The 27456-nt window shown below is 43.8% G+C and overlaps 1 protein-coding gene across 1 annotated transcript in view; it reads right to left on the bottom strand.

Moving 5' to 3' along the window:
- Positions 1-27456, bottom strand: part of ALDH16A1 (aldehyde dehydrogenase 16 family member A1) — a 350717-nt gene that overhangs the window by 214614 nt on the left and 108647 nt on the right. The window contains exons 10-11 of the mRNA XM_077457008.1: positions 27163-27299; positions 16529-16634 (exon numbers count right to left, since the gene is read on the bottom strand). Of these exons, the coding sequence (XP_077313134.1) occupies positions 16529-16634; positions 27163-27299 (243 nt within the window). The remainder of the gene's footprint in view (positions 1-16528; positions 16635-27162; positions 27300-27456) is intronic.

Genomic DNA, 27456 nt, shown 5'->3' with positions numbered 1-27456 from the left:
CCATTAGAACATAGGCAATAGAATCTTTCATTACTTGCTCCTCGGAGGCTGTGGTTTACCTTTTACAGTGCCCTTGTGGCCTCCAATATATAGGGCGGACCAAAAGGGCACTTCGCGTCAGGCTGAATGAACACATAGGCAACATCAGACGTGGGTTTGACAAACATCCCGTGTCCAGACATTATGACCAAACACATAAGAGATCCATCAGGCATCCTATTTGTCGGTTTAGACAAATATAGGCCCCATTGGAGGGGTGGGTCCCTGGTTAGGGAAATATCCAAGCTTGAAATGGCCTGGATCCACAAATTAAAGACATATGTTCCGTTTGGCCTTAATGTGGACACTGATGTAAATGCCTTTATTAGTAATTCTTGAGGTGATCTTTTCTGATGCTATGTTTTTTACTGTGTTTTTTGTACTTGTTATTGTAAAATATTATTCTACTGTGTTTCTATCATGGTTTTGGTACATGTTACTGTAGAATATTTCCTTGTCATTCTCTACTCTCTATGGCCTCTGCCGGGGAGTAGGCCGAACTTTGGGTCAGCCGGCCCTCTGGATGTGGGGATTCACATTTAGTTACATTCCTCAACATCTGTTGGGGATGCCCAAGGCCAGTTTTTGGGGCACACGTGAGGTAGTGAGGAACTGGGAATACATGTTGCCCTGTTTTTCATGTTAACTTGATGGAGATGTGAACACATCAATTATTTTGGTGTATCTCTATACTAATCTGGGATACTTCACCTCATCTCATGTTTATTTTTATTTCTATTTTACTCATTTTAGTATTATTTTTATACTCTTTATCCAAGTTCATGCTCTATTTTGTATTTTTTGTATTTTAATTTCATACATTGGGACGCTCCGGGTTTTCATGTTTTTGTTAGTTCACATATGCCCAGTTTACAACTTAGCAAGATCTGTGGGAAGGAATGACGCAGACCTTTTGGGCAGTGAATGTACAGCTCTTAATTGCGCGGCCCCCTCGTTTTGATATATATATATATATATATATATATATATATATATATATATATATATATATATATATATATATATATATATATATATATATATATCCATATAATATCCTATCTGTTTTGTATTAAAAACCTTTTTTATATATTTTATATATATTAATTATAATAAAGAAAACTTTTCATTTTTGTGTTCGGTCCAGTATCGGTAGACCTTATTCCATGTCTCCACTGCATGTTCGGGACTTGTGTTCCGGTTTGTCTTTGGACACAGGAAAGGTACTTTTATAATAGGGGCTAATTTGCCATGTCTTTTTTCCAATATGGCCATTGCCTGAAAGCGAGGCTTGGTCCATAATTATAGGACGTTCGTTGGGGAACGATGCTTGGTCCATGATTATAGGACGTTCGTTGGGGATATATACACATATGACGTTCGTGGATCGAGAGTGAGGCTTGGTCCATGGTCATTGATTTCTAACGCCTATATGATATCTAAGATGGCCGCTGACCCAAAGCGAGGCTTGGTTATGTTGTTGGTTATACAGCGGAGGAAGGTAATATGGCGCTCGCTGGGGATCCCAAGAATATATTGTAGTATAGTCACAAAATATTAGTGTAAAAAATTGTTAGTATAAAAGATTGGTCGTTTTTATGTAGCTAAAGTACATCAGTTTTTGTGTGGGTTTTGGGTATGTCCACACACCAGTATCCTCGATGAGAAGTTCAGGGTCTTTGTGGATCATCAGGGTGGTCCATGAGGGGGGATCAGCAGTATAGGCTGTATCCTAAAAGGCTGCCAGTCTTAAAGCAAGAAGAAGCTCTAGGAAACAAGGAAATAGAGAGAGAGAGACGGCGCCCTCTAAGTGCAGCAGTAAAGTTACTCAAATTTATTAGAAATGGTTAAAAAACACTCACATTAAATTAGTGGTGTACAGGCACATCAGGGATAAAATGTTTCATCCGTAAGTCCATGAGGGCGACTCGCAGGGCTGTAAGGCTAGGTTTCCGGCATCTGACTTTATTGACCGATGGTAGGTGTTTTGGTCTATTCCATGTATTTCCTTGGAGTGGTCAGAGCAATCAGGGTAGTGCTGGTAGCTGTGGTGCCTTTAGTCCGGTGTTCGGGGAGTCGATGTCCTCAGGAGACGGGCTAGGCAGAGCGGCGCTTCGGAGCATGCATGCTCCTTCATCAGGAAGCCTGATGAAGGAGCATGCATGCTCCGAAGCGCCGCTCTGCCTAGCCCGTCTCCTGAGGACATCGACTCCCCGAACACCGGACTAAAGGCACCACAGCTACCAGCACTACCCTGATTGCTCTGACCACTCCAAGGAAATACATGGAATAGACCAAAACACCTACCATCGGTCAATAAAGTCAGATGCCGGAAACCTAGCCTTACAGCCCTGCGAGTCGCCCTCATGGACTTACGGATGAAACATTTTATCCCTGATGTGCCTGTACACCACTAATTTAATGTGAGTGTTTTTTAACCATTTCTAATAAATTTGAGTAACTTTACTGCTGCACTTAGAGGGCGCCGTCTCTCTCTCTATTTTATTATGTTGTTGGTTATAAAAGGGGTGAAGTCGCACGCCGCCCGTGCCCCTGGACGACGTGAATTACGAAACGCGTAGGGCGGTGCGAACGTGTCAACGTCACCCCAGTCGTGTTCGTTCGTTTTAGACCAGGAAGGACGGGTTGGTCTCTGCGTTGGCGTGTGTCCGGCCGGTGCACGCTTCTATTTTGAGCCTGCTTTTAAAGTCTTTTATGCAAGTGTATACGTTCGTTACTTGCAAATTAAAATCATTGGTTTTACACTATCTGGAGCCTATGTTTTTCCCTATGTGATACCACGTTGAGTTGGGAGTGACATGTGGAGCAACAGCCATAGCCCCATTGTGTGAAAGATTTGCGATTGCCTGAGGGGGAACCGCTACCCGGATATCCTTTGATTGTTCTTGCCTGTGGTGACCCTCTGTAACAGGGGGGTCGCTCGGATCTGGTAAGGAGCCAATTCATTCATTTGGTGATGGGAAAAGCACATTATACTCCTGGAGAAGATTATTAATTTGTGCACTTCCAATTCAGCTACTCATACGAAGTTTTTCTTCACTGGTGTTTATTTACTATATGGACACTTTACAGCAATAATTTGTCATATAATCATATGGACATTACATAGAGTTTTTCAAAATATTTTTCTTGGTAATTTTATGCAATTTTTCAGTTTTAAGAAAACTTTCATTCTTTATTTTTAGGGGTATATATACAGAGATCTATACAATCTGTGCTGTGTTTGGGAGATTCACATCATTGACACGCACTTGTGTCTTATTTTTGTATTTAGTTTTATATATTTGTATACATAATAGTATGCACTATATTTTTTTTGAGGTGGCCTTAGAGACATTAAGACACTAAGGTTTATACTGTGGGTTTAACACACACACATATCCCATTCACTTTGGGAATTTGAGGTTAGCGCAGTTCTCTTTTTTTCTTTTCTGTTTTGTGTATTTTTGGTGTACATCTGAATTGCAGCTTCCGACCAGCATCATTTTCACTCCGTAGCGCAGTTTTTTCCTCTTTGCTCTTTTCTGTTTATTTTCCAAGGGCTAGGTTAGTGCCAGTACCGCTAACACCCACGTGCAAAGCATAAACCTCCCGTAGTGGTATAGAATCTGAACAGATCAATATCTGATCAGATCTATACTAGCGTCCCCAGCAGTTTAGGGTTCCAAAAAACGCATTGTTAGCGGGATCAGCCCAGATACCTGCTAGCACCTGCCTTTTGCCCCTCCGCCCAGCCCACCCAAGTGCAGTATCGATCGATCACTGTCACTTACAAAACACTAAACACATAACTGCAGCGATCGCAGAGTCAGGCCTGATCCCTGCGATTGCTAACAGTTTTTTTGGTAGCTTTTTATATTTAAATCCGGAAGGCAGTGTTTGGTTTCGGGGTCCAGTACGTGGCTAGGCTCCCAAAAAGTCCCCCACTTTGGTATCCCCGTACTCGGGAGAAGCAGCAGAATTTATTTTGGGGTGTAATTTGACTTATGCCCATAGCATGTGTGAGCAATATATCATTTAGTGACAACTTTGTGCAAAAAAAAAAAAAAAATTGTAATATTCCTGCAACTTGTGGCAAAATATAAAATATTTCATGGACTCAACATGTCTCTCAGTAAATAGCTTGGGGTGTCTACTTTCCAAAATGGGGTCATTTGGGGGGGGGGGGGGGGGTTGTGTTATTTTGGCATTTTATGGCCTTCAAAACTGTAATAGGTAGTGAGGAGTGAAATTTGCACCCTTAGAAACCCTGAAGGCAGTGATTGGTTTTCGGGGTGCCGTACGCGGCTAGACTCCCAAAAAGTCCCACATATGTAGTATCCCCGTACTCAGGAGAAGCAGCTAAATATATTTTGGGGTGCAATTCCACATATAACTATGGCATGTGTGAGCAATATATCATTTAGTGACAACTTTTTGTAAACTTTTTTTTTTATTTATTTATTTTTTTGTGTCATTATTCAATCACTTGGGACAAAAAAAAATATTCAATGGGCTCAACATGCCTCAGAAATTTCCTTGGGGTGTCTACTTTCCAAAATGGGGTCATTTGGGGGGGGGGGGGGGTTGTACTGCCCTGCCATTTTAGCACCTCAAGAAATGAGATAGGCAGTCATAAATTAAAAGCTGTGTAAATTCCAGAAAATGTACTCTAGTTTGTAGACGCTATAACTTTTGCGCAAACCAAAAAATATACGCTTATTGACATTTTTTTTACTAAAGACATGTGGCTGAATACATTTTGCCCTAAATGTATGACTAAAATTGAGTTTATTCGATTTTTCTTATAACAAAAAGTAGAAAATATATTTTTTTCCTCAAAATTTTCGGTCTTTTTCCATTTATATCGCAAAAAATAAAAATCGCAGAGGCAATCAAATACCACCAAAAGAAAGCTCTATTTGTGGGAAGAAAAGGACGCAAATTTCGCTTGGGTACAACATTGCATGACCACGCAATTACCAATTAAAGCAGTGCAGTGCGAAATTGTAAAAAGACCTCTGGTCCTTAGGCTGTTAATTGGTCCGGGGCTGAAGTGGTTAAGTATCTCCACAAACTGTTCCTTAATGGACTGGGATACACCAATTGCAGCAAGAACCGGCTGCGCTACTGAACTTGCTAAAGACATATTGCTTTTATAAAGAAGTTACAACTTTTTATCTGTTGGATCCTTTAACATCAGCGCATTATCCACCAGACATGCGAGATTCTTGCTCACTGAGGAGAATTTTTTAGGAGAATAATATTTTTTATCCGGATATTCCCATTCAGAATACATAAGCCTTTTTAACCATGCGCGAATAGGAAAAGAACATCCCCAAATTCTAATGAACCCAAATTAGAGGTGGGTTCCGCAAGAGCCTGAGCTGCAGGCAGCAAAAAGGTTGAACAAACCAATTTAGTAAGGGAGTGCGCAAGCAATCTGTCTTGTGATGCTACTCGGAATAGGATAAATAAGTATCTTCTAAATATTTTGGAAGAGCTACCTGATGCCCAGCCTCCTGCACCTCAATAAGAGGGTCCTGAGCACTAGATGGGAATCTGCTATGTTTAGCCCCACTAAGGAGAGATATAGCATCCAGCTACTTTCCAATTTACAGATGGTAGAAGAAAAAAAATAAAAATAACTCTTGTGTGATATATACAGGGACTGAAGTGTCTAGCGCAGCTGCAACACCAGTTCCCCCTGATGGCTCAATCTGACCAGTCACATCCCTCTCAGAGGAGGATGACATTCTTTTGGAAATGGATTTAGTTTATTGTGAAAACCATTGACCCCTTAGAGGAGTTCATGGTCCCACTACCACTCATAGCCTGAAGCATAAAGCAAAGGCACTACCAGCAAAAGAATGTACACTGCTAGGCTATAGTCCAGCGCCATTAGCGGCTATTAATCCTAGCCTGGTAAAGTACATGGTGTCAAAGGGAAATGCCTGTGACAAACCTGAAACAAGCCATCCTCCTGCTCTGTCCCTCCACAGCCAGGCAGCAGCTTCACACACACTGCTTTAACACTTCCTGCATGTGTGGCTAACGTCTGATGCTGTTAGCCACGCCCCCCCAGGCAAATTACGCCCCCTTTTCTTTCAAAGGAAAGTGTTTTGCCGTGAGAGCGGTGTCCTGTGAAAAGGCAGACATGGCAGGGAGGGGGGGGGGTAAATCCCCTGCTGAGCAGCCACCACGGTCTGCCAATATATTATATATATATATATATATATATAAAAAAAAATTTTCAAAAGGAAACTGCTTTGGCATATCATTTCACTGTAGGGAAGAAAAAAAACAAACATTGGGGGCGCAGGAGGAGAACCAGACCCCCCTTTCTTACCGGAGGATCAGCTTGTGGCCAGAGGAGAGGAGAAGTTAAGGCTTCTGCGCTATTTCCAGCATCAGGTCGGTGAGTGCTCACTACAGCCCTCAGTGGTGACACATAGGCATGAGAGCATTTATACATAGGAGAAATTCCTGAGAAAATCTCCCCTACCTTTCCTCGCAGCAGGGTTATCTGAGATAAACCCAATCTTCACCCTTCACGATGGGCTCTGAAACCTTCAGGAAACCTTCAGGAACAGGGGAACCTTAGGTTACCTACAATCCTGGACCTGCGACAGCACCCTGCCAGTAAAAAAACTTTATGGCCTTACTACCAAAAAGTACTGTATCCCAGGGTCCAGCTCTCTAAAAGAGAAGCGTTTGCAAGCAAAACCTTGTTTCTTCAGACACGAGGCCCGGGTACCATTCATTTAGCCCATAAAAAGACATCAGAACGGATCCGGTCAGCATGGCTAGCCCCAGCACGGAAGCTTCCAGTGGAGCTCAGCACAGCACATCTTTACTCATGACCAACACCTTAGACACTGGTGAAAAAACTGAGGACTTCCAGTAGTGGGAGGGGTTATATAGGGAGTACACTTCTTGCCTTAGGGCGTGCCAGTGTCCATCACCTATCAGTGGCCCTATAACCCACATAGTAAGTACTATGGCTCTGTGCCCCCTGATGCAAGAAAAGAAAATAGGATTTTTATAACAGCTTACCTGTAAAATTATTTTCTTTGAAGTACATCACGGGACACTGAGCCATAGGTGTCCCGTGATGTACTTCAGGTGATGCCTTTAACACACCCTAAGACAGGAAGTCCACTCCCTATATAACCCCTCCCACTACTGGGAGTAACTCAGTTTTTGTAGCAAAGCAATACACCTGTATACCACAAAGAAGAGAGGGACCTCTGTGCCCCATGATGCACTTCAAAGAAAAGGATTGTACAGGTAAGCTGTTATAAAAATCCTAATCCTTAATCGTACATTACGGTACACAGAGCCATAATAATTACTATGTGGGATGTCCCAGAGCAATGCCACCTGAAGAGTGGGAGGCACAACAAAATTAGGGCACCATGAAATCAGAGTACATACTGCAGCTGGCAGCACACTGTGCCAAAAGGCGATATCCTCATGACTAAATCTACCTGATAGAATCTGGTAAATGTATGGACTGAAGACCAAGTTGCGGCCTTGCAGATTTCAGCCATGGAGACTTGGTGATGCACTGCCCATGAAGCAATAACAGCCCTTGTGAAGTGCGCTTTGATTTGAACCATAACCAGAACCTCTTTAAACCATAAGCTTGAACAATTACTTCTCAAATCCATTTGGAAATAGTAGATTTCGATGCTACCTGTCCTCTTTTGGGACCTTTAGGAAATACAAACAAAACATCAGTTTTTCGAATCTGAACAGTTGCCTTCAAGTAGACTTTGCTCTCACCACATCAAGAGAATGAAGGTAGAACAATATCCTGGTTTAAATGAAAACATGAAACTACCTTCGGTAGAAAGTTAGAATGAGGACGCAATACTACCTTATCCTTGTGAATAATTAAATATGGCTCTTTACAAGAAACAGCAGCCAACTCTGATACCCTTATTTCAGAAGATATGGCTAGGAGAAAAACTAGATTCCTTGTCAAAAGGACCAAGGGAATATGTTGCATCAGCTCAAAAGGCTGTTTCTGCAGCGCCGACAGAACTAAATTCAAGTCCCAAGGGTTCAGAGGTGACCTAACCGTAGGATTAAGCCGAGTTACCCCCTGAATAAAGCTACGAACCAAAGAATGCAAAGTGGTCGCTGAAATAATACTGATAAGGCCGAGATCTGGCCCTTGATAGTACACAAGGCCAACTTAATTTCTAACCCCATTTGTAGAAAGTCATGGATTCTACCCATGACATATTTCCTGGGGTGCCAACCCTTGGATTCACACCAGGAGACATATGCCTTCCAGACTCTATAATATATGATTCTGGTGGCCGGCTTCCTTGCATTAACCAAGGCAGATACCACTGAACCCAACAGCACACGCTTCTTTGGAATGTGGGTCTCAATAGCCAAACCGTTAAATTTAGTGTTTATAAAGGTAGAATGTGAGAGAAGGTCTGGACGTGGTGGTAGGGTCCATGGGTCCCCTACCGCCATATTTATGATCTCTGCAACCCAAGCTCTCCTGGGCCACAAGAATCACAACTTCCCTTCCTGATTGATCCTGCAAAGACATAGTGGAAGCAGCAGAACACGAGGGAATGCATAAATCAGTGAAAACCGATTCCACAGGAATAACAAGGAATCTGTTCCGCAAGCTAGCGGATCTTTTGTTTTTGACACAAGTTGTCAATCTTTTTGTTGAACCTGGATGCAAACAGATGTCCGGATTCCCTCATCTTTGACATATTGTTAAGAAGATATCGGGGTGAAGAGACCATTCTCCCGGGAACAACTGCTGGTGACTCAAGTAGTCCACCTACCAATTCGCTATTCCTGGAATGAAGACTACCGACAGGCAAGGTACATTGTTTTCTGCCCAAGTTAGGATATGCTTCACCTCTCTCTGGGCCACACAACTTCTCGTGCCCCCTTGGCTATTGACATAGGCCACTGCTGTGGAATTGTCATATTGGATCCGGACAGGACAATTTCGTAATTTGAACATTCAGGCCCTCAGGGCCAAGCCCGCTGCCCGAATCTCTAGAATATTCATGGGCAAGGTCATTTCTGACCTGGACCATTTCCCTTGGACAGTGTCATGGTTATGCAGTGATCTTCCTGTGTTTGCTTACCTCCCCTTATGTGTTCAGACTAGAGGCCAGCCACTTCCACCTGGTGGTTTTTATAACCTCTCCTCTAAGCATGGCTCCACCCCAGGCCCTATCAGGAAGCCCTATATTAACCTGTGCACTGCAGGCCATCAGTGCTGATCAATCATTGTGTATACCTTTGTGTGTTAGCTTCCTGTTACCTGCCGTGTGCTCTTCTACTGTTTTCCTTTACCGACTTTGGCATGTTTTTGACTATCCCTGTTTGCCTGTGATCCTGACCTTTTGGCGTGTCCCCGACTATTCTTGTCTGCTTGTGGCCCCGACCTTGGCTTTGTCCCTCACCATCCCTATCCTCCTGTTGCCTACTGTGGGTGTGAGCTGGGGGACCCTGGGGGTCGCAACCTGGAGCCAGTTGCAGCCAAGTCCATCCTCACCACTAGAGGCGTTGGTGAACACCTGCTGGCTCTTAGACTCCGCGCCCCAGGGAATCTTACGCTCTAACCCCAGTGGAATCTGTCCCCCATCTGCAGCAGTCAGCCGTAGGGTCCACAACCTTGCGGTGCACTCCTGATCCCTACGGTGTGCATCTGTCACCTCGCCTCAAGGTGACCTGACAGACAGTTGCCTCCTCAAGGACTGCTCCCCAAACCGAAAGACTGGCATCTGTTACCACCTTCTAGGTAACTGTTAGGAAGGATTTTCCTTTCTGCAGGTTCTTGGTTATCAACCAAAAACTGAGGCTCTGGCGGAGAAAAGCACATTGGGAAATGTAGGAGCTTGGACTTTCTTGTTCCAAGCTGATAGGATACTGTTTTGCTGCAGTCTCGAATGAAACTGAGCATAAGGAATGGCCTCGAATTAAGCCACAATCTTACCCAACAAACTCATGTAAAGTTGAATAGAAGGATTCTTCTTTGCCTTGACTACCTAAATTAGCTCCCTTATGGCACTGATCTTTGCCTGCGGTAAGAATACCCTCTTCTGGGCTGCATCTATGATCAGACCCAAGTATTGATGGTTTTAAGGAAGATTTCTCTAGGTTGAGAATCCAACTCTGGTATTCCAGGTAGTTGACTGTGGTGACCATACTTTGGTCTACATGCATATACAGCTAGACCCGCTAATAACCTTAACCACTTCGCATCCAGGCCAATTCTGACATTTCTCTCATTATGTAAAATTCATAATTTTTTTGCTAGAAAATTACATAGAACCCCCAAACATTATATATATATTTTTTTTTAGCAAAGACCCTAGAGAATACAATGGTGGTCGTTGCAACTTTTTATCTCGCACGGTATTTGCGCAGCAATTTTTCAAACACGTTTTTTTAAGAAAAAAGTTTCATGCTTTAAAAAAAAACAAAAAACAGTAAAGTTAGCCCAATTTTTTTGCATAATTTGAAAGATGAAGATACGCCGAGTAAATAGATACCCAACATGTCATGCTTCAAAATTGCATACGCTCGTGGAATGGCGCCAAACTTTGGTATTTAAAAATACCCATAGGCGACGCTTTAAATTTTTTTACTGGTTACATGTTTTGAGTTACAGAGGAGGTCTAGGGCTAGAATTATTGCTCTCACTCTAACGTTCGTGGCGATACCTCACGTGTGGTTTCAACACCGTTTTCATATGTGGGCAGGACTTAGGTATGCGTTCGCTTCTGCGTACGAGCTCGCGGGGACAGGGGCGCTTTAATTTTTTTTTATTATTGTTAATTTTTTTATTTTTTAGTTTGACACTTTAAAAAAAAAAAAATGGATTACTTTTATTCCTATTACAAGGCATGTAAACATCCCTTGTAATAGGAATATGGCATGATCGGACCTATTTACAGTGAGATATGGGGTCAATAAGACCCCATATCTCACCTCTAGGTAGGGAAGCCTAAAATAAAAAAATAAAAAAAACGATCACGGCTTCCCAGCCAAGGCAGCTCCGTTATTTAAATGCAGAAGCCGGGCGTGACATCATAACATCGTGCCTGGCCTCAGAAAGATCCTAGAGACTCCGGGGGCCATCTGGTCCACTGGAAATCTCTATGATCATTATCCGGGGGGCGGCGGATCCTGTGTTCGACTCAGAGATGGAAGCGGGGAGTCGGTAGAAGCATCGGAGGGCAGCGGGAGGGGGGTGATGTCCCCTCCCGCCACCCGTAAGAACGATCAAGTGGTGGAACAGACGCTATGATCATTCTTACGGTGCAGGGAATCGCCGGCTGAAAGTGCCGACATCTGAATGATGTCTGTAGCCTCAGGCATCATTCAGATATAACCCCGGAAAGTCGAGGCCATCATATAACGTACCTTTGGCGCCAAGCGGTTAATACAGTTTATATGCTCACATGTGAGAGATAAAAGTAGAGTTATTTACTGTGACTTTATACACGAATGTCATTTAACAGTTGTATATCGTGTTCACAGAAGCAAACGAGAAACATATGCCTTTTAAGATTCATTATAGGACAGTAAAAGGTAAGCTCAAAGACACAGCAGAATTGAAACCAGAAAACAGTTAAACCTTTGCAACTCTTATGTCGTGTACACGCAATCGGACTATCCGGCGGACTTAGCAGCGGAGGTCCGCCAGACTTTCCTGAAACGGACCTGCCCACACACGACCGGACTTTTGAAATGAACGGACTTGCCCACGGAGTAAAGTCCATTCCTTTTGAACATGGCTCCAGGTAGACTGAACTAGCGAAGGAAGTGAATGTCGCCGCCTCCATCGGCGAGACTGACACCTTGCTAGGTCCATCACCTGGTATGGATTTAAAGGGAAACCCCACGCCGTTTTTTCCATAGCAGACTGTTATCTGAGCACGCAGCCCGGCCGGTCAGAAAAGAGGGTGGGGACAAGCGAGCGTGCCCCCCCCCCCTCCTGGGCCGTACCAGGCCACGTGCCCTCAACATGGGGGGTGCTTTGGGGAAGGGGAGGCCCTGCGGCCCCCCCACCCCAAAGCACCTTGTCCCCATGTTGATGAGGACAAGGGCCATTGGTTGTCGGGGTCTGTGGGCGGGGGGCTTATCAGAATCCGGGAGCCCCCTTTAATAAGGGGGCCCCCAGATTCCGGCCCCTTGCCCTATGTGAATGAGTATGGGGTACATGGTACCCCTACCCATTCACCTGGGGGAAAAAAAAAGTATAAATAAACACAGGTTTTTAAAATACTTTATTAGACAGCTCCGTGGTCTTCTCTTCTTCCGTCTTCGGGGGTCTTCTCGCCGGGTTCCTCGGTTATCTTCTGCTAGCTCTTTTACTAGCGGAGAAGCCCAGCTTTCTCCTTCGTTGCCGCCACCGTCCGGGGGTCTTCTGCAGTGTTGGAAACAGTTGCAACACCTGATGTCCCTGATGGCTCCCTCTGACCAGCCACTTCAGATCTCTCAGGGGAGGATGCCACCTTAGAGATGAGTTTAGGCTTTTTAGAGCTTGAAGGTGTCCCTCTTGAGCCCTTTTTTGGGGTGTTTCTTATCCCCCTTCTGACCATAGCCCAATGCACAAATGCAGAGTTACTACCAGAAGAAATTGCATCCACTGCTTGAGCAAATAGTCGAGCAACTGCCGCTGCTATTTAACGCCCAGCCTGGTGCTTTTAGTAAATATGCCAAGGGAATGCCTGTGTCACCAACCTCTTACATGCCCTTTTTTGCTTCAGGAACTGGGGCCCTTTTTATCGTGGGATCTGCACTCCTGGATCCGTAATAGCACCCCACCAGAAAAAAACGTATGGCTGAAAAAAAAAAAAGCACTGGGTCCAGCTTTCTTCCTCCCCGAGGCCCGGGTACCATTCAATTCAGCCTAAAAAGACACTTTGATTGGATTCGGCTACATAGCTAGCCCGAGCAAGGATTGCTCCAGTGGAGCTCAGCACAGCACATCTTCACTCGTGACCAACACTTTAGACACTGGCGAAAAAAACTGAGGTACTCCCAGTAGTGGGAGGGGTTATATAGGGAGTGGGCTTCCTGTCTTAGGGTGTGCCAGTGTCCATCACCTGAAGGTGGCCTATAACCCACATAGTAATTACTATAGCGCGGTGTCCCTTACAATTAAGAAATACAATATTCTGCAGTCACCTTCTTAATGAGAAGGAGATCTATATACATATAGTGCTGGACTATTTACAGGAAACGCCTGTGAGCTCTTTCCAACCATGCAACGCAGGCTGCATAAGCGTGATGGTTGCCCTGAAAGGGCCGTTGTAGCTACTGTATAAGACTATAAATGTATCCAAGGCTTTTCCTCTCAGAGAACAGTTGCAGGAACTCAACCATAAACCCCCCCCCCCCCCCCTGCACCTCACTGAACAATGGATGTAGCCAAGTTGTACTTACAGTGAGAAAATCTTAAAGGGTCAATAAATACAAGGAGTATGTTATATGCAGAGTTCAGAGATGCTCCATGTACAGAAAGTAGAGTTCAGGTATACGCTACATATAGTGCAGAGTCCAAGAGTGTGCTGTTTATCGAGTACAGGGTTGAGGAGCACAATACAGAGTGCAGGGTTTAGGGGTGTGCTATTAAGAGTGTGTAGGTTTCAGTTCTCCCTCACAGGCTGTCCACAACTCACTTCCACTCCTCCTCGACTCCGACTTCTGCATCTCTCCTCCATTCCCAACCTCTGCACACATCTCTCTACACAGCTCTCATCTCTCCCGCCATGCCCAAAAATCTTCCTCGCATCTCACCTACACAGCCTAGCTCTAGTACCTCCTGGCAGTGTAGGCGTCTCCACTTGTCTCTCTCTTGGAGAGATATGATTGGTTGTCATCTGTGCACAGATGAGGATCACAGTGCAGCTTACCCTGTGATGCCCCATTCCACACTGCACCTGCACTTTCCTTGTCCCCCATCATGAGTGCAGGTCAGGCAGGGATCTGTGAGACTTGCCAAGAGGACAGCTTCTCAGCAGGGAGCGGAAGGCGAGAGCTGGAGTTGGTGGAATGGAGGCTGAAAAAAATCCCCCCGTTTTACTTACCTGACCCCTCGAAAGTCCCGCGCTCGCCCCCGACGTCCTCTTTGCTGCTCAGCCTGGCTGCTGATTGGCTGGAGTGGATGGATTGAAAGCAGCGCAGCTATTGGCTCGCGCTGCTGTCAATCACATCCAATGATGCGGTGGGCCAGGGGCGGGGCCGTGTGATACAGCCGGCGGCTATATGCTTCTCACCATGCGAGGAGGCTCGCATGAATGGGAAAAGTACCTGCAGGAGGAAGCAGAGACAGCCACCGAGGGACCCCAGAAGACCGGGTTCAGGGCCACTCTGTGCAAAACGAGCTGCACAGTGGAGGTAACTATAACATGTTTGTTATTTAACCACCTCGCGCCCGCCCTATAGCCGATTTACGGCCTTAGAGCAGGCGCTTTCCTGCAATTGGCCGTCCCTGGACGTCCTATTGTTTACTTCCGCAATGCGTGGCGCCGCGGGTGCGCATCGCGGAAGTTCTGTGTTCGCCGTGTCCCCCGGGGACAAGCAAACACAGATCGCTGTAAACGGCCAATCACAGCGGCCGTTTACAGCGTGATCGGCGTGTCAAATGGGAGATGATCTCATATGTAAACATATGAGATCATCTCTCAGCGCCGCTCTCCCTCCTCACACAGACAGCGTGTGAGAGGGGAGAGATGAACGGCTGCAGCAGCCGTCAGAGCACAGAGAAAAAAAAAAAAAAAAAGTGTAAAAAAAAAAAAAAAAAGTGTAAAAAAAAAAAAAAGTGCCATCCTGCCCCAGTGCCATCCACCCCACCCAGTGCTATCTGTCCCCAGTGCCACCTGTCCCCAGTGCCACCTGTCCCCAGTGCCACCTGTCCCCAGTCCCACCTGTCGTCAGTGCCACCTGTCGTCAGTGCCACCTGTCGTCAGTGCCACCTGTCGTCAGTGCCACCTGTCGTCAGTGCCATGTATAAGTGCCATCTGTCATCAGTGCCACGTGTCAGTGCCACATAGTGCCATCTGTCATCAGTGCCACGTATTAGTGCCATCTGTCATCAGTGCCACGTATTAGTGCCATCTGTCATCAGTGCCATGTATCAGTGCCATTTGTCATCAGTGCCACCTGTCAGTGTCACGTGCCATCTGTTGTCAGTGTCACGTGTCATCAATGGCACTTATCAGTGCCATCTGTCATCAGTGTCACGCGTCATCGGTGCCACGTATTAGTGTCACGTATTAGTGCCACGTATCAGTGCCACGTGTCATCAGTGCCACGTATTAGTGCCACGTGTCATCAGTGCCACGTATTAGTGCCACGTGTCATCAGTGCCACGTATCAGTGCCATCTGTCATCAGTGTCACGTGTCATTGTCCTGGTATTTCAAAAGTGTAATAAGTAGTCAACAAGTTAGATGTGTAATTTATGCTCCTAGAACACGTGATGGCGCTCCCTGCATGTTGGGCCTCTCTATGTGGCCAGGCTGTGAAAAAGTCACACACATGTGGTATTGTAATACTCAGGAGGAGTAGCAGAATTTTTTTGGGGGTGTCATTTGTGGTATACACATGCCATGTGAGAGAAATAACCTAATACAATGACAATTTTGTGGAGAAAAATAAAAAAAATGAAAAATCTTAATTTTGCAAAGAATTGTGGGAAAAAAATGACAAACATCAAAAAGCTCACCATGCCTCTTACTAAATGCCTTGGAATGTCTACTTTCCAAAAAGGGGTCATTTGGGGGGTATTTGTACTTTCCTGACTTGTTCGGGTCACAAGAAGTGAGATAGGCCACCAGTACATCAGATGTGATCAATTTTGTGCGATTCGCACCACAGCTTGTAGACTCTCTAACTTTCACAAAGACGAAATAATATCCACTAATTTGGGTTATTTTTACCAAAGATATGTAGCAGTATAAATTGTGGCCAAAATTTATGAAGAAAAATTAATAATTTGCATAATTCTGTCACAGAAACAAAGAAATATGCGTTTTTTTTTCAAAATTTTCGGTCTTTTTTTATTTATAGCGCAAAAAATAAAAACCCCAGAGGTGATCAAATACCACCAAAAGAAAGCTCTATTTGTGGGAAAAAAAGGACACAAAATTCATTTGGGTACAGTGTTGCATGACTGAGTAACTGTCATTCAAAGTGTGAGAGCACCAAAAGCTGAAAATTGGTCTGGGCAGGAAGGGTGTTTAAGTGCCCAGTAAGCAAGTGGTTAAAAAAAAAAAAAAAGACTTTACAATCCCTTTAAAGTTCGCTTAAAGGGTCATCAACAGTCATTATCAAGGAGAAGTAAAAATCATACACGGCTGCAGACTGAAACACAAAAGGTATTCTTTTAAACATTCATTTACTAAATTGCTTGTGAATTAATTATACAGTATATGCAGTACAGTTTTTCTACAAAAGTGGGGTACAAGTACAATTCTTCTTACCTCTTTTCCTCCATCCCGTCCAAATCCACTTTCTTTATATCCACCAAACCCAGCAGCTGCATCAAACATGTTGTGTCCATTTATCCACACTGTGCCAGCCTTTATGCTGAAGACAGAAGAGGGGATCAGTCAGTAACATACACACCGGGGGGGGGGGGATGTGGCCTGCTGCTAGAACAGTTGCCAGATATGTCTGCACCACCATTATACATTTTTAGTTTACAGTGTTTAAAAGGGTTCTCCAGAAAAGAGACACTACCTAAGCTCAGACAAGTAGTCAAACCCTCCCTCTCATCCTCTTTTCCTTCTTTTCTCTCCCAGCCTTCCCAGGCGGTTTCGACTGGTGCAGAATATCACCATCCAGCTTAGTTTCTCACTGCCTTAATTATTGGAGGTACTATTCTATTTTCCACCTTAACATTTTCTAGACTGATGTTATTCACTTGATTATTCCAGTACTTGGCCAATCCCAAAACATTGACTAATGTCACTTCTTATGCGAGTCTTCTGATTACTGGATGTGTTATTTCTGTATTCTCTGAAAATATGTATACTCTTTACATAAAGAATGCATAAAAATGCACAGTAATAAGAGGTGCGTTCCAGATCTCACAATGCACGATAAAGATAATAGAGTGATAACTGAGCATCTAGTTTTAACATGCTCTGGAATCTAAAGTGCCTCCAGTACAGTACACATTGTATTCTTATAACTAAGTGAATGATACATTGTGATGACAGCATGCTGTATGTTAGTCCCTTTATATATGTCTATATCCACATTTCACTTGTGGTCAAAAAGGGTTAAACCTCTTTCATCTAGTTCAACAAGTTACACTTTACAAAGCCATTAGCTCTCCCCTTGGATGTAAATTAATTTAGGAATTCTACGTTGCTTCATATCCCACCTTAGAGTGTATGAGGACAGTGTTAAAACTATTTGCTAGTGAACCTCTGGATTTTTTTTTTTTTACAAATATTTTTCAAAAGAACACTGTTTTATTGCAATATGAAATTTCATTTATAACCAAAAACATTAAATGTTGGCAATTCTAATAAGATTTTTGTTCACTGAGGGACACAGAAATATAATAATTCTAAGACATTGAGTGTTCATGGAGTGTTCATTTCACACATCATCAGGCATAATTGCAGGATTATGCATGCTGTAAGGTATTTAATAAAGCGTTTGGCAGCATGTAGCTCCTTGCTTCTTCCTGACTTGGACTCAGAGGGGAATAAATGACCATTGCCTAAAAGACTGTTTTGTTGCACAGACATAATACATTCACTTTTGCAAGTGGAAATTTTTTTGCCTCTTACAACTGATGGACAAATTCACTAGGACCCTTTGGACCAGCAGGCATGCCTTATAGTTTACACACGTGCACTGGTGTGGTGTTACAATTTAGGAATGTGGGTGACTGGAAATCCAAATGACCCTGGGAAAAAACACATTAATTAGCATGCTGTAATACCAGAAATGGCAAACATATAAAAGTGCCTGAAACAAGAGTCTAGAGTTGAAGCTACAAGGAGAAGCCTGAGATTTTAAACAGAAAGGAGGTAAACCACCAAGAAACCCAGCGGGATGTAAAAACAAACACCCACCTTGGAAAAAAAAAAAGGGTGCACCTTCATGCAGAGGGGTGAGCATATGGGATGGGGGATTTCAAACCTTGAGATCTGCAACTTTAGTGGGGGGTAGACTGTGATCGTCTACGAGATACTACAGCAGTAGCAAATGAAGAATGGGCATTCTTCTTTCTACCCCATGATATCCTCTGGTCATCAATCTCCAGTGTCAAGGTTAGACTAAGTCAGAAGTGACAAAATGTTTCAGGGCAGGTCTGTATGGCAAATGGAAAGGACGTCAGAAACCAGACCGGAAGTGACACTATACACCATGTGCATGTGGTTTAATTTGAGAGTATGGTGAGGAGAACACTTTGCTGGTAATACTAATCTGGGAGTATCCAATTTCTTACTATTTTGAGGGGCACTATATAAAGCCAACTCTGTGCGTTTTTATGTTTGGTTTTAATAAACTGGGTTTATACGGTATGCTATGTGCGCCACTTTTTTCTCCTTAGCAACATATGGAACTTTTGAGGAGCTGATCGAGTGCCCTTAAAATAGTAGTAAACTCTGTACTACCACTTGTACCTACAGGTAAGCCTATAAGAATGCTTACCTGTAGGTACTGTGAATATCTCCTAAACCTGCACATTGAGTGCATGCAGCCAATGATATCATTAGCGCATGCGCTCTGAAGGTTTGGCTTACAGCGCCAGACCTTCAGAGCCCATGCCGAAGAGGCAGCTCCTGCATACACGTGCAGGAGTGACAATATGCCCCCGCCACTCATGTTGCCGGAGGCCATGAACCCGAAAGGAAGACCTGGGGAAGAAGTCAGCCATGTTAGTGGTGACATCCTTACTCAGTCATCAGGGCTCTCTGTCAGGGTGCCGCTGCTCTCTACTGGTTCGTATACTGAGCCTGAATCTGACAGTCTCATCTGTCATGCTCAGCAACGTGTAGGCCTCTTCACTAGTGTACCTCTGTTTGGACATTTTGGCCTCCAATTTTATAGGTACAGCTAATGTGGCTCACAGGCAAAAGAGCACCAGATTGTCAGAGCCTGCTCAAATTGCTACCAAAAAAGGCATGACTCTGAGAACGCTGCAGTTATGCGTTTTGTAAGTGACAGTGATCTATTGATACTGCACTTGGGTGGGCTGGGTTGGGCAGAGGGGCTAAATGCAGGTGCTAGCAGGTGTCTGGGCAGATCCTGCTAATGCTGCATTTTTGGGAACACTAAACTATTAGGGACGCTAATATAGTTCTGATCAGATCAAAGATAAACTAACTAGCGTGACACTAATACATTGATCACTGGTGACAAGGGGTGAAAGGGTTAAAAATAGGGTGTGATCAGGGGGCTAAAACCTTTATTAGGCAATATATGGAGGTAACCTGATGCTATAAAAGGCTGACAGTGAAAATAACTAGCATCACCCGTGACAATACGGCGATCAGAAAATAGAACTGTACCCTAAAATAGTGACACTGTTGACAGGGGGTGAAAGGGTTAACTAGGGGGTGATCAAGGGGCTAAACCTTTATTAGGGGGTTCATGGGGGTTACCTTAGACCTATCTGGGCCTACAACTAAGTGCCCTAACGCTGTTTAGTGATCAATAAAAATTCTGGTGACAAAGTGACAGGGAGGGAGTGAAGGCGTTAACGGGGGGGGGGGGGGGGGGGAGGCGTTCAGGGGGTGAAAAGTGTGCCTACATGTACTGGCTTTAGTGTAGTGCTTGGTGTACTCAAGGTAGAGGTCTCCTCCTCTCGCTCTGGTACCGAAAAAGGATTTTCATTCCAGGAATAGAAAAATGGCAGGCAGACTACTTCGCCAACAATTATTATTTACGGGAGAATGGTCTCTTCACCCCAACATCTTCCTAGCGATATGTCAGAGATGGGGTATCCTGAAAACATGGCCTGTTGGGGGCACCTTGAGGGCTGGAGTTGCAAAAAACCTGTCTGGCAGACAGGAAAGAAACTATTTTGTAACCGGACAAAATTATCTCGCAGACCCACTGGTTGCAAAGAAGAGAAGTCCACCGGTCTGCAAATCACCAAAGGCGACCCCCCACCCTCAAGTCGGGCGGGGGTAAACCTTCACGCGGAAGACGACTTGTCCACGGGCTTGTTTGGCTTGCGATGCCAAGGGCGCTTTTGCCCATCCATGGGAGCCTTGGTGGGCTGGGAACGCTTGCCCGCAGAACTGAGCGGACGAAAAATACGCTTGTGAGCGGAAAAAGAGGGGCCCTGCCTACGACAGCCTTTTTTGGACTGTGGGAGAAAAGTACTTTTCGCCCCAGTGATGTCCTTAATAATGTCGTCCAGAGAGGCTCCAAATAGCCTCCCACCCTGAAAAGGCAGTGCCTGTGGCTTCCAGAAGGCCCTGGAGTTGTTCTGCTGATTTTTGTCTTCTAAATCTTCCAATTGAAAGTGTATGGTGCTGAATTGTTTTAGCAAACAAACAATGTCTGACAGCATTCCAAGGCATCAACCCTCTGCCACTGTAGAATCCTCTGTAGAGATTTAGTCTGTTAACTGTTGCACCTCAGAATAGATGAGCCGAATCTCGTTCATATGTCTCTTCAAGCCATTGAAAAGGAGCTTCAATGTTGCCTTCGGTAAGAAGAGCTCAAATCATATCTCGCAGATCATCGGCCATCGCTCCTGCCGGCCAGTCTGATGCAGAGGAGTGGAGAGGAGTAAAAGTCAATCCCTGCAATAAAGAAGACACAGCTGACAGGGAAGGAGATAACGTCAGGTCTGTGATGGCTGGGGGGTTGCTCTTGTGAGTTATGATGGGATGCCGCCATGTTGGAAAGGGAGATTGTGGAGGATATCTTCTTGCCACTAGTGAAAAAAATATGAATATCAGAATCAGTCGAGGTGCTGCAAGATCTGGAGGATTTTCTTGTTTTAATGGTGCTCACAATGAAGGCAACGGTGACAGGTGAGCTGACATGGGACCTTTTAGAGTCAGGAGCAACAGCACTAGGAGTCTTCACTCCATGTCCAGACTATGCCCCCCTCTTTGAAAAAAAAAAAAAACCAATAAATTTCATATATAAAATGGGCCAATAGACAGGAGAAAGAGGAATTGGCTGTATAGTGTGCCTAAGCAGAGGCAGATTTTATAGCTCGTCCCTCAAATAATAAACAGATAAGATGGGAAGGGTTAATGCGGCAATATAGGAAACAATCGTCAGCTAATGCGAAGCTCAAAATGTTTTTCTCAAATCAACGCAAATTTGAGCAAGAAAACCAATCTAGTAAGATGCTGGCCATTATAACTAAACAACAAATCATCATCTTTGATGATGTGGCGCTTGGGTTTGCCACCTTCAATGTATGAGGTCACAGTAGTATTAACAGCAAAGCCAGATCAGCTCAAGAGTGAACGCGCATCGTACAGACCAATTTTGCTCTTAAATATACTGTAGATTACAACATTTTGGCAAAAAATCTTGGCCAAGAGGTTAAATAGGGTAATCCCATCTATTATAAATAGTGACAAAAGATAAAAGGCAGGAAAATCTACATCAGCTAATAAGGAGAACACAATCGGTAGCACAATTGAGGGATTTTATCCCAGAGACGATTGCCTGGGCATCATTGGACACTGCCAACGCATTCAACTCCATACAGTGGGAATTTCTTCAAGTAACACTGAGAGGAGTTGGATTGGGGGATAAATTAAGGAAATGGGTAAGGATATTATATAAACAACCATGTTCAAACCTATTAGTAAATGGATTATTATCCCCTACAATAAGATTATACAGTTGGTGGCAAAAATATGAATGCAATCTACTCACTAGGGGGAGATCCTCTGGGGGAATCTAGGATGGAAAAGGACCTGCGGGGTCCTATTAGATCACAGGTATCAAATACAAGACCCGCGGGCCGAATCTGGCCCTCCAGGCCATTTCATGTGGCCCTCACACCCTTCCTGCAGCTGCAGGAGAGCTCCAGCCCTCCTCTGGTCCTCCTCCAGACCCCTACTTTCTGCTTTCAAGCAATGCATCCAGCTTCTCCCAGCAGCAGCATAAGTAAAGGGGGTGCACTGTGATGTTAGGGAGAGTAGGAGACAACTTATGATGGCGGGGTGGCTCTTGACATCTAATGTAAGGGGAGGGGATGCGCTGGACATCTAATCTTACAGATATAACTGCCCTTTTGAGGACAATCATAATGCCGATGCGGCCCACAATGAAATTAAGTTTGACACCCCTGTAGTAGATGATAGGCTCAGCAATGGAATGCAATGCCAAGCTGCTGCAAGCAAACATAATTAAAAAGGGGATTACCTCCAGAGATAAAACAAGAATTCTCCCACTCTACAAGTCTCAGGTCTGGCCACACCTGGAGTATGCTGTCCAGTTCTCGGTACCAGTCCTCAGGAAGAATGTGCTGGAACTGGAGAGAGTCCAGAGAAGGGCAACAAAAGGAATAAAAAGGGACTGGAGGACCTTAGTTATGAGGAAAGGTTACGAGCACTGAATTTATTCTCTCTGGAGAAGAAACACTTGCGAGGGGATATGATTTCAATGTACAAACACCGTACTGTTGACCCCAGAATAGGGATAAAGCTTTTCCGTGATGGGAATTAAATAAGACACATGGCCATTCACTAAAATTAGGAGAAAAGCATGTTAACCTTAAACTGTGTTTAGGGTTCTTTACTGTAAAAGCGGTTAGGATGCAGAAATGGTTTCAGCTGGTAGCATCAATAATACAAAAAAACTATTAGACATACAGGGATATACAATGTAATACAGACATAAAATCACGCACATAGGTTGGGCTTGATGGACTTGTGTCTTTTTTCAACCTCATCTACTATGTAACTATGGGTTAAAGGAATTAGGATAGGGGAAAGAACTGAACACATAGGTCTATATGCAGATAACATCATATTATTAGTGAAACACAAACATCATTGATAGAAACCATTAAAATAATAGATACATTTGGGACATTCTCAGGCCATAAAGGGTATGTTCACCTTTATAGAAAAATCTAAGGTTTACTTACACTTTAAGATTAATTGGGAGAAATCTGTATTCATTCCGATGAGTCAAGAGACAGGGAAATGGTCCCAAGTCCTATCAGGAGTAGTGAATACTTGGGCATAAATATCACTTTAGAACCATTTTAAGCCAATGTATACCCCATGATAGAATATGTTGATGATAAGTCAGAAGTAGGGAAATTAAAAAACTGTATCAAAACAATTATTATTTATTTTACATAAGTGCTTTTATTTCTTCTCGCATTTACTGGTGCGAATACCTAGGCAGATATAAAAAAAAAAACTGAATTCCAAATTCTCAAAGTTCATATGCACTAAAGGTACGGTAGATGCAAAATAAAACTTAACACTTTACAATGACCTAAAATGGCAGCAGGAATGGCATTACTGAATTTATATTTATATTACCTGGTGGGCCAATTAAAACATTTAGGAACATGGGTAATGCAGAAACAGGAAATAGGGGCTAGATAGATGAATTGTTAGTAGGACTGGAAGTACCTCCATAAAAACTACCTAAAGCTAAAATCCCCCAGTGGACATTGGCAAGGTCATTATAGAAGGAGGCTAAGAGGTTAACTGGCTTTAATGATACCCCCTCAGAGATCTCTGTGGAATAGGCCAACCCTAGACCATCTAAAAATATTTGTAGATGTTTTTGATCACAATATATTGCGTTTGAACATCTAAGCAAACAATATAAAATTCCAAAGAAACAGTTCAAATATTTGCAACTTCGACATGTATTTCAAGTGCAGTTTGACTAAGTGGAGCCAGTGATGTCTCTCCAGTGTCTAGTCACACGGGAGGTGTAGTGAGGAGGAGTGAGCTAACGAGCCTGACTGTTACGATAAGCTGGATACATTGATGCAGATGTGAGTGTATTTATTCTTAGTCACACTAAAGACTGCTGTTTAAGCATTATTGTGCAATGCTATTGTAGCGGATGATATTTTGGACAAAGTGTCATTCATTTGTAAACTTAGTTTTTGCCTCAGAACAGTAGTGGGGTTCTGAGGGTTAATTATGTAGGTTAACTTTGACATCAGTTTGGCTGGGCTGTGTTAGAAGTTCTGCTTGGTTATGTGTACGGTGAGGTTCACATGACAAGCCAGAACCAGACCTGGTTGGACGTTTTGGGTATCAGCTTCCTCAGAACCAATCAGTGGGTGTGCCGGGACCCGCTGAAGAGTCTGGGTAGGGGTACTTAAGATGTTGGAGTCACGTGTTCAGTAGGAGTTTGTGAGGCCCAAGCGGTCTGTTCTTGTTTCCTGGACTGGGGTAGCCCCATGAGGAGTCTTGATCACGGGGTGTTCGACATCCCGCAACATGCTTCTGTTGGTTACCCCCAATAGACCCGCCTGGTCTGGGCTAGGGATCCGTCTGTTTCCGAGTCTCGGAACTGGCTGGTCCCAGGCGCAGTAACTGAGGGAAGATCCAAGGTGTCTGGGTGTGCTCTCGGCTTGGAGGGGCACCACAGCTTGTGAAAGTGACCGGGGGAGGACTCTTCGGAGGAGGGCCAACAAGCTGGCATCCTGAGAAGTGCCTGGTTACTGAGTTGGGAAGGACATTGACGAATCCATGCTTTTTCCAGTACTATCAAGGAGACAGCGAACGTTCCAGGTAGTGAGGAAAAAGGTTCCTGTTCACTTTCAGTTTCAACTTGTTCAAGGTCAGAGATTTTACAAGTTCTGAATCGAAGTACTGACTGCCATAATCTCTGGCTAGTGATTTGTTTAGCCTTGAAGTGCCCAGCTGCGAGTGGCTACTTTCTGGGTGGTATTAGAGACTTTGTTATATCTGCAGTTCAAGGTGCCCGAGTTCTTTCACCCTTGCCCTCTGTTCCTATATGAGACTGTGTTGTTGGACGTTACCCCTGCAAAATAAAACCTTTCAAAAGGACTTTATTGGTGTCAGCGTCCAAGTTGTTAGGTATCAACCCTGGGAACCCCTAGCCAAGCGGAGGTAACCGGTAAGCCCAATAAGTTAAGGCCGCCCTACAAAGGGTTATGGCCGCTACATTATTTATTCCTTCTTTGAGAGTCAACATCCATTTAGAAGTAAACAGATTTTTGCACCAAAGATAAACTGAGAAATAACAAGTTTTCTTGGCAAACAAACTCCACGTTGAAATATCATACTTTGGAGTTGATCAGATTGTTATATATATGTGGAAACCCCAGTGACTATTTGCACCTACCCTGGAAGGGGAGTAGGCATCTCACAGGTGGTGGATGATTGAACCACTATTTTTTTATTCATTCACGTATGGAGGAGTTTATATTGTGATGGTATTTACATTTCTTTGGTCCCTATTCTTTTAGCATATTTATTTATGTGTATACGTCTAGGGGCACTGTGCGATTACTAAAGGTTGACACTAGCGCACCATTATCATTCAGCACATGATAGATGGGCTGGCATAAAAAAAAATTGTTTGCCAGCATCCCAACCTCCTGTGGGTTGCAGAATAACCCAGATATCTAGTTACTATATTGTTGTGTTCCTCGATCAATAAGGAAAATATTTAACTTAACTGTAATTCAACATAACAGAGATTTGTGGGAAGATATTGAACTATGTCCAGCTGCTCAAACGATAGGCAAGTTTAATTTATACACCTTTGTGAAAGATAATGAGCTAAGGTTCAGGCTACCCATGGAAAACAGTCTCATGATAGCATACCACTAGCCCACTTAGCTGCAGTTGTGGGATTCCCCCACCTGACAGCCGCATAGGAAAAACGGGAAGAAGGTGTTGGTGACATCACTGACTCAATATGCCCAAATATGACACTATCGTTCACATAAGGCCATGTGGTCATAAGGTCAATGATGACACCAGCATCCCTGCCCCATTTTGTACGTGTGGCTGTCGGGTGGGGAATTTCACAAACACGGCTGATTAGGTTGGCAGCCTACTATGATGTGTGGGTTTAGGCTGAACCTTAGCTTATCCCTAGTTATAAACATAAATTCTAATTTTTCTTGCACTGCTAGAGGACTTGCCAACCAGGAATGAATAAGCTGGTTGTACATGTAAACAGAGATTGCTGAACCCTTTACTATGCTTGTAGTCCAGGAGACTGTTTGTTTTCTACTCCTTGGTATTATAGACATTCCTTGGAGTATCTTTTGGCTACGCTACAAGTTGACACAATACAATACTACATCTGGGATAAGCATCAACAACTTTACCAGGGAGGTTGTGAGGGGTTTAAGTTTATGCCTTTTGAATTTTTCTTCTACTTGTGGAGGCTTTGGATGGATCGTGGTGCTCTTGCATGCATGTGTTCTCTGCTATACGTAATAGCTGTTCAATATTTTGCCCTTGAGAACCCCCAGACGAAGACCCTTGAGTCAAAACCTACTCCATAGCTGCACTTAGTCTGGCGCTCCTTTTGTGTCTTATCGTCACCCACAGAGTTCATTGCTTCTCTCCAGGATGCTGCCTCCTAGTACTGTGTAATCATGAACTTTTTGATATTGACTTTTTACATAGACTTGCATAATTGTTTTTACATGTTCTTATAGTCAGTGCCACCATTCCCTGTCAGTGCCACTGTAATGTTATAAATTTTATCTTTGTCACCATTGAACCATTAACTAATGTTTGATTTCTAGTTAACCTCAGCGTCACCTTGTATTTTTCCTGTTGTACATGGAGCACATGCCTGACCCTTTTCACAGTTTAGTCCTGAAAAGCCAACAGATCATACACACACACACACACACACACACACACACACACACACACACACACACACACCAGTAAGCACAACCTTGTAGAGCCATTATTTTATAATCAGTGTCCACATTGTACGACACCCTTCCTAGGTTTCAACTCTCCCAAAGTGTTTATACTGGCTTCTGTCAGAAATTGTTTCACTCGGTCTGCACAACATTTACGGAATCGCCACTCCCTTTCCTGTATACATGATGTTCTCTGGCAGCACCGCCCCTCCATTGTCTGCTTAATTTGTTATATAGGTTAAAGGCTTCAGGACATTCATTTTTTACCTCAATGCTGCCTCCAAAGCTAAAGATACATTTTCTGTCCAGACACTAGCGGCCAATCCATAGGGTGTATTATTTCCAAGAACAATCGCTTCTTTAGCAGTTCGGAATGTCATTGCAACCAGGACAGGTCCAAAAATCTGTTCAATAAATTCCATCAAAACAAAACATAAATTAACACGTGGCATAGAAATGTAAAAGGCAACAAAGAAACCAGCTTGTTGGCCACACACAAATCATGGGTAAGCTTATGCTCCACTCATTTTTGTTTGAGGAACAAAATGAGTGGAGCATAAG

This window comes from Lithobates pipiens, unplaced genomic scaffold (assembly GCF_037356315.1).
Source record: "Lithobates pipiens isolate NorthernLeopardFrog02 unplaced genomic scaffold, aLitPip1_a1.2 Scaffold_27, whole genome shotgun sequence".
Taxonomy (NCBI): Eukaryota; Metazoa; Chordata; class Amphibia; order Anura; family Ranidae; genus Lithobates; species Lithobates pipiens.
Note: the sequence above shows the minus strand (reverse complement) of the source record. Positions and strands in the feature narration are given on the sequence as shown.